Consider the following 12,134-nt stretch of genomic DNA (forward strand, 5'->3'; position numbering starts at 1 on the left):
TTGACGCGACGTGAAATTGTTAGTTATGCTAACACCCTGAGACGAGTCGATTGTGTTTCGGTTCTGATACTACTTGCGGTGAACTAGCATATGGGATCATGACGAAAGTGTGTCTGATTAGCTTCTGCCACACGACCTAGGGTACTGTGTGTTGGTGTGAGTTTTCAAAGGTGTTATATTTGTGGTCATCTAACTCAAAACCGATTGCCGATGAAATGAGTGAGGACGACCTATTATTGTATCTTTAGTTACTAAACCATTCTTTTTGCGTGTGAGACTATTCTCATACATCCCTCCCACGTAACTATCTTTGAGTCTTAAGGCATATTTTTTTTTCTTTTCAATGATGTAGGACACATTGCTTTCTAAATATATTGCAGAGACCTAGCTCAACCACCGTGACAAATTATGGTTATCCAACTCAAAATCTATTGACAACGAATGAAAAAGACATCTGGGACTATTTACACCAAAAGTCCATCCAAACATGTCAAAATATAAAGGGAGTACGAAAGTAACACTGAATCCTCTGCCCTCCTACCCATAATCCATACTCCAAATACTCTCTGGAACTATTCTCCACGTTAGTAATGGTCGCTGACAAACTATCATTGTTGACGACCTTTAATTATTTTCCTTCAAAATTTATCTATTTTCCTTTTCGCTACCACCACCTTCCCACCACCATCTTATATCTTTACTCCTTCCTCCTCTTTATCATCTTTCTTCTCTATATGTTGAGTCGAAAGGGCCCTTGTTCGACAAGTAAAGATTGGGAGTATAAGAGATAGAGAGAGAGATAGTGAGACAGACATAGGGAGAGATGGAATTGGTTGAGGTGGTAGGTGGAAAAGAAGAAAAAGAAAGGGAGAAGAGAGATAGGAAAGAAATGTTGGCGGTGATCGAAAGTGGTGGTCAGAGATGTGGCCGAAGTCCTAAGATAATGGCGAAAGAGAGGAGGAAATGAAATTATATTTTTTGTATCCCAATTCTTTTCTCTTGTGTTTCTATAAACACTGCCCGTTATTCATACACTTCAATGTCATTTTGTAGACCCAATCTCTTGATTTGATGTGTGCCCTCAGCCATCTTGTAATTGTTCCATGAACTAATGAATTCATAGATTATCAAAAGAACTCTTTTCCTTAATAAATTGCTGTCAATACCCCATTTACAACTCAATACAAATTTGATTTAAGTTATATTCTCCATAAAAATGACAGTCACACTCATATATATTATACTATCACTTAAGAATTCACACATATCTAAGAAAATAACAGATATTTTTTGTTACATAAAATTGACCTAAATGTTAGTACTAACAACATTAATTTTATGTATATAAAGGTGTTAATAAGGTGTCACCTTCCGATACACTTTTTAATTAGCTCAGAGATGTCAAATAGTCTAATAAGAAAAAGTACAAATTATAATAAAATATGTTATTTGTGGAAATATAGAATACTATATGAGATGCGTCGGTTTGGATTCTATACATTATGATTGTTATCTCTCTCGGGAAGTGTTAACTAAAATTTATGCAAGCAAGCATACGACAAGATTCATATGGCAGTGTATAATCCTATCCAAGGGCGGAGCTAGGATTTTGTGTCAACCCGGACTAGCCTATCACTAAGAGAGCAAAATTTTCATTTTCGATGTATATGCACTAACTAATAAGTAGTATTTCAAAAGCAAAAAAATTTGCCGCATATGATATTTTCTCGACTATTATTCTCATATATATATATATATATATATATATATATATATATATATATAACTTTTCGATAAAAACCAAGTGATTCTAAAACTAAATAGATTCACGTGAAAATTTCGTTAATAGTTTAAACAACAAAAACTTAAGACAAATGAACAATCAAGAGTTTATAATGTAAGTGATCAGTCGTAATTTGGGAACAAAGGAATTATTAGGACATAGGATGAATCCTAAGGAATTAGATAAAACTTGACTCAGCAAAAAAAAAAGGGTCAAAATTGAATGTGGTTCAGAAACATGGGTCATAAATTGAGACCAAAAGTGCAAAATACATAATATAAGGGGCTAATGTGAAACTCATTCAAAAAAGGATAAAAAAGAACTTCATGTGGGGTAAGGACAACACCACCCTGGCTAGCACTCTTACTTGTTGTAGAAGAGCATTGGCAAACACTAGTTTCTTAATTTGGTCCCCTGGCTGCAGCCAGGGGCTGCCTATATGTAGGTCCGCCTTTGATCCTATCACCATTTTTACTAGTATTTGGATGATACATGTAATAAATCTACAACTTATAAACTTTTCACTTTTATAGAAGATCGGACCTAGGATTTCTAGTTATATATTAAGTATCCAACCACTTACATTATTCACTTTCTCAGAGTGAAAAACTGAAGAAATTTTATACACTTTCCGTTTTAACTTGCCATAGTAACATCTCCTTGGACCACAACAACGAATACCTTAGCTATATTTCAACAAAAAAAAAAAAGAATACCTTAGTTATGGGTGTAAATAACAAAAACGGATGAGTGTGTATAAATATTTTCAAACTTAAAAAGGATTTTGTGTAAATAGTATAAAACACCCAGCCAAAAGTCTAAGTGCAATGGGTAGTGGAGGAGTGCCTTTAGAACATCATAGTGAAGTTCTAAGAGCACTTTCCGACAGGCGGGATGCGGTGGTGCAGTCGTAAATTAGATAAAAGCTAAGGGTATTTATAAATTTAAACTCCCGCGAAAAAGAATCCCAGTTCCCGCCCAAAACAAATCACACTTCCCCCAAAAAGAAACCCTAATCCAATAAGGCTATAAGAGACTATCAGGACGGACTTTAGATTAATTTTACCAGTAATAATTCGAAAGACAAGGAATCGCCATGAAAGCTCGAGCTGTGAAGCTAAAGGAAGCTCACAAGAACAACAACGATGGTGCCACTTCTATCTGCTCTATTATATGGGACATTGAAGCTCAATACCTTATCACTTCTTCCACATCTGATTCTTCAATCTCCATTCACGATTACCTTTTACAATTAAAACCCCCAAATCTTCTTCGTCATCACAAAGAAGGCGTTTCTTCTTTGGTTCTTAGTCCTGATTCTACTTGTCTTGCTTCTGGCTCACTTGATCATTCTGTCAAGCTGTTTTCTTTCCCAGGTATATTCTTCTCTTAATTTACTCAAATTACATTTTTATCATTAGGGTTTCATTAATTTTCTGCAATTTCATCAGAAATGTCATTATTTTGCATATGATTGGATAGATCTTTACTGTTTGGGAACTTCTTAGTTTAGATCTCATGCGTCTACTTCATATAGGAAGGTGGAATTATTTAGGGCTAAATGATTTCAATCTTGTATGTTTTATTTTTTCGCTTCATTATGATCTTGTAATTTATGAATCTATGTTGTGGGTAGGTGGGGAATTTCAAACTAATGTGACCCGGTTCACGTTACCAATCCGTGCTCTTGCTTTCAACAAGTCTGGTACAATGTTGGCAGCTGCCGGTGACGACGAGGGTATTAAACTAATTAATACTACTGATGGTTCAATTGCAAGAGTTCTTAAGGGACATAAAGGTCCCATTACTGGCATAGGTTTTGATCCCAACAGTGACTACTTGGCCTCAATCGATTCAGTCGGGACAGTGATATATTGGGATCTATGTAACATGAGCATACTTTATACCCTGGAAAATGTAGCTCCTTACTATGGCACTGACACTTCTATTTTGAATGTATTGGGTTGGAGTCCGGATGGGAATTTATTAGCTGTTCCGGGTTTAAAAAATGATGTTGTGATGTATGACCGAGATACATCGGAAAAAGTTTTGACACTCAGAGGTGATCATATTGGACATGTTTGTTTCTTGTCTTGGTCACCCAACGGGAAATATATGGCTACTTCTGGTTTGGATAATAAGATATTGATTTGGGATGTTGATACAAGGCAGGATATCAGTTGCCAAAAGTTCGATAGTATAATATGTTCAATGGCGTGGAAACCAAACGGGAATGCTTTAGCTGTTATTGATGTCAATGGGATGTATGGGGTGTGGGAATCTCCGGTACCTTCGTCTATGAAGTCACCTTCAGATGGTGCTCCTAATCTCAAGTCGGAAAGTAATGGATTGATTTGGGATGATGAAGACAATCAAGGGTGTAGTGTTTCAGGTAGTGTGGGTGATGGTGGTGAAAGTATTTCAGGAGAGATTGAATTAGTTGGGAGGAAAAGACTACGTAAACAGCATAAATCTTACAAAGCTTTGGGTGAAGATAGTGATGATGACGACGATTTACTACTGAAGATTGAACCTCGTAAAAGAACTTCTCGTATTCACAGAGCCTCAGATGATGTGTTTGAAGAAGTCACGAAGGCAACAAGTGCTGCAAAATCAAAATTGCAGGATCCTTTTCAGCCAGGTTGTACACCCGGGCAAGATGGGAAACGACGTTTCCTATGTTACAACATGATTGGAAGTATAACCACAATTGAGAATGACGGAAAATTTCATGTAGAGGTAACGATTCCAGTAACTATTTCCTGCTAAATTTCTTGTTGTTAGCTATTTCACTTACTGTGCTTCATTTGATTGTTTAACGAGTACTTATCATCAAGGAAGTACAGTGGCCCTGAGATTAGGCCGCTTAGGCGACAATTCAAGAGGCTTTATTATGCTTTTGGTTTTTTGATTTTTTGGCGGCACGAGTGAAGAATGCTTTAGTTTTCTGAGTACTTTAACAATTGTTTCTTTTTGTGTATTATGCAGACTGACTTCCATGACACTAGCACAGGCCCACGAGTTCCGTCCATGACTGATCATTATGGTTACACAATGGCTTCACTTAATGAGAACGGAAGTGTATTTGCAAGTCCATGCAAGGCTGATAAGAACATGAGTACTCTCATGTATCGTCCATTCAGTAGCTGGGCCTATAACAGCGAGGTTAGCTCAGTAAATCTATCTCTAAACCTTGCTTGAGCTTTGGACTCTTATGTTATTGCTTGTGTACTTGTCTAGGTATATGTGTAAGCTTCACTACTCTTACTAATATTGAATACAATTTGTGAATCAGTGGTCTATGCGGTTTGAGGGAGAAGAAGTGAAGGTTGTAGCCCTTGGCACTGGTTGGGTTGCTGCAATAACCAATCTTAATATTCTTCGCATTTTTACTGAAGGTGGATTGCAGGTTTGTGATGTAATCTTTTATATAGAACTTTGCGTCTTCTGGAATGATCTATTTGATTGTTTTTTCACTCCTCGAGTCTACTTGATATTCGTATTGCAGAAGCACATTCTTTGTCTTGATGGGCCAGTGGTAACTGCATCAGGCTTCAAGGATGAACTAGCTGTTGTTACTCATGCTTCTGGTTGTCTTCCTTCGAATGATCAGGTACCCTCCTCAACTTTTATTGAACATTGTCATTCCTAGTTGTTATGATATTCAATTCTAAGAAATCAAATGCGATTTACAGTCTTATTTGCTATTGTAGAGCCTATAACTTTGTCAAATATCAACCTACTATCTAACAAGTATAGCAACATAATTCTAGAAGTATAAGAGTAGTCAACAAACCTACCTCATCCGTGCACATACTTTTATAGATTTGGATCTTAAGCTACTCTATGAAATGCAAAATTGGGATCTGAAGTATATATCAACTTGCAGGTTATGGAGTTCAGATTGTTCAACATTTCACATTGTACTCAGCCCTTTAAAGGTCATCTTCCGTTGACTCCTGGTTCTCATCTAACATGGCTAGGTTACAGCGAAGAAGGCCAACTAAGTTCATTTGATTCTAAGGTTTAGTGAGCTTTCTTAATGAATCATTACTACTGTTATACACATAACATATTCTTCTATAAATGAAGATCTGATTTGAAACAAAATATGCAGGGAGTTCTGAGAGTTTTCAATAACCAGTTTGGTGGCAGTTGGTATCAGCTATTCAGGTAAATGTTTTTTTTAAGCATCAGTATAATATATCTAACCATGCAATTTAATATTCTCTCACTATCTAACAATGTATATCTCAGTCCTAGTAAGGATAAATCTGAAGAAAGCTATTGGATCGTTGGGTTGAATGCGAGCAAGATGTTTTGTGTTGTCTGCAAATATCCAGATTCATACCCTCTGGTATTCTTCTTCTCTAGCTTTGTTCTCATCTTACTTTCCATGTCATTCAGATAAAGAATGATTTATATCTTTTGTGTTTCAGGTGACACCCAAGCCAGTTCTTACACTACTTAACCTTTCATTTCCACTAGCATCCTCTGATCTGGGAAAAGACGACCTAGAAAATGAGTTTATTTTGAGTAACTCACATCTCTCACGGGTTCGTCATATTTCTCTCTTAATCATACCCTTGTAACTATACATATATATAACTTGTGACATGGCATCCATTATAAAATGTAACTGTGTTTTTTGAACCTTGCAGATTCAACGAAAGATAGATGAAATGGCTGCTAAAGGTCAAGACACTACTTTGCTCGATGACGAGGCATTCACTATCGAGGCATCTCTTGACAGATGCATCTTCAGGCTAATTTCTGCTTGCTGCGAAGGTAAAGATCACTAAGATTTACAAGTCATGTCTTAAAAATGGTGATTATCATGGTTGGGTCATACTTCATTGTGATATTATTTCAGGCGATAAGCTTCTGAGAGCTACTGAACTTGTAAAACTTCTATCGTCGGAGAAGTCGGTGAAAGGAGCAATAAAGCTTGTTACTGTCAAGGGTCTTCCAGTTTTGGCAGAGCGGTTTAATTCGATACTGGAGGTAACTAAGAATATACTCCTATTTCCAATCTTCAATCTATTTTTGCTTTTCGATAGCTAGCATAAAACTTCTTTCTTCTTAAACCTCTGCTTCTGCTTTATAGGAAAGAATGCTAAATGAAACCCTTGGAGCGATACCATCATCTTCATATCCAACCTCAAAGAAGGCAGAGGATATCACTTGTGTGCCTCAAAACAGAAGGGCAGAACCTGAACTTCAGGTACCTCCGCCAAAATTGCCTTCACCTTCTGTTTCAAAGCAAGCTGCAACAGAAGTGGGAGCTAAACTGGGAGAGGATAGGAAGGAACCCAATGGAATTAGCGGTACGAAAAAGATAGCCCTCGGTACCAATCCTTTCTTGAAAGGGCCAAATGACAAGGTTGGTGGGAACAAAACTGAGGAGATCAATCCATCTGAAACCAAAAGACCGTCAAATCCATTTGCGAAGTCGTCGAAAACTGATGGAAAAGCTACTCTCTTTGATTCCTTCAAGAAGAAGTCTGGGACTTGAGAGTGAAGGTGTGAGGTTAGATGTTATCAGCTTCTTATTGAAGCAACAACTCAGAAGACAGATTAGAGTTTTTTTATCTATTTCACTTTGTATATGTGTATTGTAGTTTATACATGAAAAAAAACTTAAAATGTAAATCCCAAGTTCGGGTGAAAATTTTTCGATAATTTTTTCCCTATTCCAGATACACAGTGGTGGGTAGTTCTGAGGTACTAAATTTCGATACGAAAAAGAAAAACTTGCATGAGAGGAAGATTTTTTTTTTTCAAGCAGATAAATGAGCATCAAATGATCAGTTAAAACATACAACAATGAAGTAATTCATAAGAACAGATATTACCAGTAATCCATACAAGAACACGATCTATATCTGAAATGATGAAATCGATTTGCATCTCTAATAATAATATCACGGTTATATATCTTTGACAGAAGCTTCATCACAGAATGACAATCACTACAAACACGAAGGTTCTTTACCACTCTGATGGTTGTTCTAGGTTTTGTACTGATAAAACCAAAAGCAATTGCCAACTTTTCACTATGATGTCCAAGTGAACTTTGCTTCACCTCTTCCTCTTCGATATCTAACAAAACTTGTTTTGTATCAGGTTGATACCCAGCAAGCTTTAGTTTTTCTCCCATTTCGTCTAGCATTTCATAAATCTCTTTCTTCTTTACGTGAGTAATATCTCCGACGATGAACTCGTGAACAACCCCATCCAATTCAATAGAATTACACCCAGGAATTTTCTTTACGCCTCTTTCCCACATCATTTTCCTCATTTTGTGAACTCCATCCCAGTTATCAGAGATTGCATATATGTTCGATAACAAGACATAACTCGCATTATCATGTGGTGCTAGTTCGATAAGTCTAAGTCCAGCTCTCTCCCCCATCTCGAAATTTCTATGGATTCTACAAGCACCCAATAAAGCTTTCCACATAACCACATCAGGCTCATACGGCATGGTTCGAATGAACTCCTCTGCTTTATCAAACATACCCGCACGACCAAACAGGTCAACCATGCATCCGTAATGTGCTATATCTGGTTTGATCTTGTATATTTCACTCATCTTTCTGAAATTTCTAACACCATCATCAACCAAACCTCCATGACTACAAGCATTTAGAACACAAGAGAAAGTTATTGCATTGGGTTTAACTCCCTTAGATTCCACCTCAGAGAAGAGTTCGATAGCTTTATGCTTTGCCCGTTTGATGCTAGGCCAGATATCATCGAATTCCAAGTATCTACACTCTTCTTCTTCGTTTCTCGAAATGCTTGAATCACTCCATCTAAACACCCACATTTCGCATACATGTTTATGAGTGCTGAACCTAAATTCTCATCAAGCTCAATCCTATTCTTGTCAATATAAGCATGAACCCATCTACCTAGAGCAAGAGCACCCAAATGTGAAACTGCAGATAGAATACTAATTAACGTAACTTGGTTCGCTAACTCTCCATTTTCTTGCATTATTCGAAAAAGTAGAATAGCTTCCTTGAATTCTCCCACTTGCACATAAAAACCAATCATTGTGTTCCAAGAAACAACATCTCTCAGAGGCATTTCATCGAACAGTTTAAAGTGAATCTCTATCTCTACAATCTGCATAAGCTTCAAGCATGCTATTCCAAGCGACAATATCTAATTCAGTACTTTTATCAAACACCTTCCGAGCATCTAAAATCAACCCAGATATCGAATAAAGATGGATCAATTTATTCCTAATATAAGCATTTGATCCGAGCCCAGAGCCCAAGCTTGATTATCTGAGAATGAATCTGTTTTCCGAATTCTGGAGCTGGTAAGTGGGTGCAAGCATTGAGAAGAAAAGTGAAGGTAAAATGATCAGGTTGGACTGATTTCTGAAACATCTGGTCATAAAGAAGAATTGATTTAAGTGGGTTTTGATTCTTGAGATTGCCTCTGATGAGGGTATTCCATAAAAAAGGGTAAGGTTCATGAAGGTGAAGATTTGAGAGGATTTGATAATTAGGGCATGGATTTGTTTGGCTTCATGAAGGTGTGAACAGAGGAGTAAGAGGGAGAGGTTTTTTTATGACGGGGAGATTTGTGGCGGGAAAAGTGTTTGAAATTTTAACCGTTAACAATAAGTCTAGACAGCCCATTCTTAAAATCAGAAGTCAGTAACATGTTTAAAATCTTTAAATCACTAGTTGAAAAATAATTTTCGAAACCAATCAAAATTCTTCAAACTGATGGTGGAGGAGAATACATCAGCAATGAATTATCTGACTTTCTAACTTAAAATGACATTCATCATCGCAGAACCTGTCCCCACACTCCACAGCAAAATGGAGTGGTTGAGCGAAAAATTCGCCACCTTGTGGAAACAGGTCTTCTTCATCAGTCCTCTGCACCTCTGAAATTTTGGGCTGACGTTTTTCAGACTGCAATCTTTACAATTAATTGTCTACCCTCTTCAATTCACAATGGAATCTCACCATTTGAAATGTTATTTCATCGAAAACCTGATTATAACTTTCTGCGAACCTTCGGTTGTCGTTGTTTTCCATTACTCACTCCTTATCGATCATCAAAACTTGATTTCAAATCAAAACCATGCATATTTCTCGGTTATAGTACGAATCATAAAGAATACCGATGCTTAGATGAATCTTCCTCTCGTGTTTATATTTCATGAAATGTTGTATTTGATGAATCCATGTTCCCTTTTGCTTCTTCTTCCTCATCAACGAAACCCCAATTCTAAACCCTAAGTCGAATTTGTTCTCTCTCTATTAGTCTGGTCCATTAAGGACGACTGGTCCAGCTGGTGCTATCTCTCCACCTGTCAGAACAAACCCATCTATACTTTCTCACCCTCCAGGTTCTCGTGATACTCACCCACCTTCTCATACTCATTCTCAACATGTGGGTTATCCTCACTCATTTCATTCTGAGGGTCGTACAAACGCCTCTATCCCTATCGACATTCCTAGCCATTTGGTCCCAGTTGTCATGCCTCACAGTACCTTTATTCCCACTACTAACCAAGAGTTTCCCACTCCCACACCTGTGGTCCCTTCATCTGCCTCTCCTACAGCCACCACTACGTCTTCTTCTCCATCTTTTTGTTTCCCACTTTCTGATACTCTACTCGAACAGAGTACTGTTGTCTCTCACCATGTTGCGCCTCCTTATTCCTCTTCCACCTCTGTCCACCCAATGATAACAAGAAGTAAAGATGGCACTCGAAAACCAAAGATATTTTTCTTTTCTCCTTCTTCTAATCAAATTTCTACTGCCAGTTCTTTGAAGATTGAAGAACCAACAACTTTTCTTCAAGCTTCAAACATAATCACTAGCTACAGGCAATGGAAGCTGAAATAAATGCTCTCCACAAAAATCGAACTTGGACTCCGGTTCCTTGAGATCCTAAAATGAATATCATCAATTGTAAATGGATTTATAGAATAAAACAAAGATCTGATGGTCAAATCGAACGTTATAAAGCTCGATTAGTTGCTCGTGGATACTCTCAACAATAGGGTATTGATTATGATGAGACTTTCAGGCTTGTAGTTCATCCAGCTACCATACGAACAATTTTATCAATGGTCGTATCAGGAAGTTGGTCAATTCGTCAATTAGACGTCAAAAATGCTTTTCTAAATGGTGATCTCTCTGAATCTGTCTTCATGACTGAACCAAAGGGATTCATAGATCAAACCTTTCCGGATCATATGTGCAAGCTAAATAAAGCTTTATATGGCCTCAAACAGGCTCCAAGAGCTTGGCACTACAAGTTTAGTTCTTTTTTACTCTCTTTGGGGTTCAAGCAATCAATATCTGATCCTTTTATGTTATTTCATAATTCTTCCTCTAGTTTAACTATATTGTTACTATATGTGGGTGATATTATTGTTACTGGCTCATCCTTTTCCAAATTGCAATTACTAATTACAAATTTGAAACATAAGTTCGACATGACTGATATGGGAGATCTCTCCTATTTTGTTGGAATGGAAGCTATTCGTGATTCATCATCAATCATTCTTACTCAACAAAAATATATTCGAGATTTATTACAGAAATTTGGCATGAGCAACTCAAAATCAGTGACCACCCCTGTTCTCACAGGAAAGAAACTTTCAAAAAATGATGGTGATGAATTATTTGATTCTTCCCTATTCAGAAGTTTAGCTGGGGCATTACAATACTTAACAATGACTCGACCTGACATTTGTTATGCAGTCAATCAAGTCTCCAAGTTCATGAAATCTCCATCCACTATGGATCTTATTGCTGCCAAACGAATTCTAAGATATCTAAAAGGCACCTTCACTGAAGGTTTGTGTATTCGAAAGGCTGGTTCTTCTCCCTTATTGGGTTTTTCTGATGCTGATTGGGCAGGCTCTCCAGATGATAGAAGATCAACAACTGGTTCTTGTGTTTTTCTTGGGCCTAATTTGATCTTATGGACTTCAAAAACTCAACCAACAGTTGCGAGATCATCAACTGAGGCCGAGTAAGAGTACAGAGCAGTAGCTCACACAAGTGCAGATATAATTTGGTCGCAGAATCTGCTCCAAGAGTTAGGCATCCAAGCTTCATCTCCTCCAGTTGTTCATTGTGATAACATCAATACAACCTATCTGGATGTGAATCCGATACTTCACTTCAAAATAAGACATGCTTCAATCGATTTTCATTTTGTTAGAGAACAAGTTGCAGCTAGAAGGTTAGAAGTTAAATTTGCTCCAGGAATGGATCAAGTTGCAGACATTTTTATCAAAGGTCTGTCGACCTCTCGATTCAATGAGCTAAAATACAAGCTATCTCTAGTTAACCAACGTTC

General features: G+C 37.3%; 1 protein-coding gene and 1 pseudogene across 2 annotated transcripts; one reads left to right on the forward strand and one right to left on the reverse strand.

Annotated features, from left to right (window-relative positions):
• The first annotated feature begins 2,734 nt into the window (after positions 1 to 2,734).
• Positions 2,735 to 7,536, forward strand: LOC147563338 (transducin family protein / WD-40 repeat family protein). Of its 2 annotated transcripts, XM_086636936.1 has the most exons (12): positions 2,735 to 3,159; positions 3,420 to 4,522; positions 4,772 to 4,948; positions 5,079 to 5,192; positions 5,292 to 5,396; positions 5,673 to 5,807; positions 5,901 to 5,956; positions 6,041 to 6,140; positions 6,223 to 6,339; positions 6,445 to 6,571; positions 6,657 to 6,787; positions 6,891 to 7,536. In XM_086636936.1, the coding sequence occupies exons 1-12, from the start codon at positions 2,880 to 2,882 to the stop codon at positions 7,296 to 7,298; spliced, it is 2,853 nt and encodes a 950-aa protein (XP_086493062.1). In that variant the 5' UTR covers positions 2,735 to 2,879; the 3' UTR covers positions 7,299 to 7,536. The 2 variants fall into 2 exon arrangements, with proteins under 2 accessions (XP_086493062.1, XP_086493055.1); XM_086636929.1 differs by having other exon boundaries at positions 2,798 to 3,159; positions 5,079 to 5,396.
• Positions 7,537 to 7,610: 74 nt separating this feature from the next.
• LOC147563339 (pentatricopeptide repeat-containing protein At5g48910 pseudogene) lies at positions 7,611 to 9,377 on the reverse strand (annotated as a pseudogene).
• Between the last annotated feature and the right edge of the window lie 2,757 nt (positions 9,378 to 12,134).

The sequence above is a fragment of the Eschscholzia californica genome, unplaced genomic scaffold (genome assembly GCF_041429995.1).
Source record: "Eschscholzia californica isolate CP2 unplaced genomic scaffold, dmEscCali1.0.p SCAF_1, whole genome shotgun sequence".
NCBI lineage: Eukaryota > Viridiplantae > Streptophyta > Magnoliopsida > Ranunculales > Papaveraceae > Eschscholzia > Eschscholzia californica.

What these genes read in the sequence shown, in the direction of transcription:
- LOC147563338 (XM_086636929.1), top strand. Translation starts at nt 2,880, where the DNA reads ATGAAAGCTCGAGCTGTGAAGCTAAAGGAAGCTCACAAGAACAACAAC. An exon ending in GTCTTCCTTCGAATGATCAG is followed by an intron (nt 5,397 to 5,672) that starts GTACCCTCCTCA and finishes ATCAACTTGCAG; the next exon opens with GTTATGGAGTTCAGATTGTT. An exon ending in ATCCAGATTCATACCCTCTG is followed by an intron (nt 6,141 to 6,222) that starts GTATTCTTCTTC and finishes TTTGTGTTTCAG; the next exon opens with GTGACACCCAAGCCAGTTCT.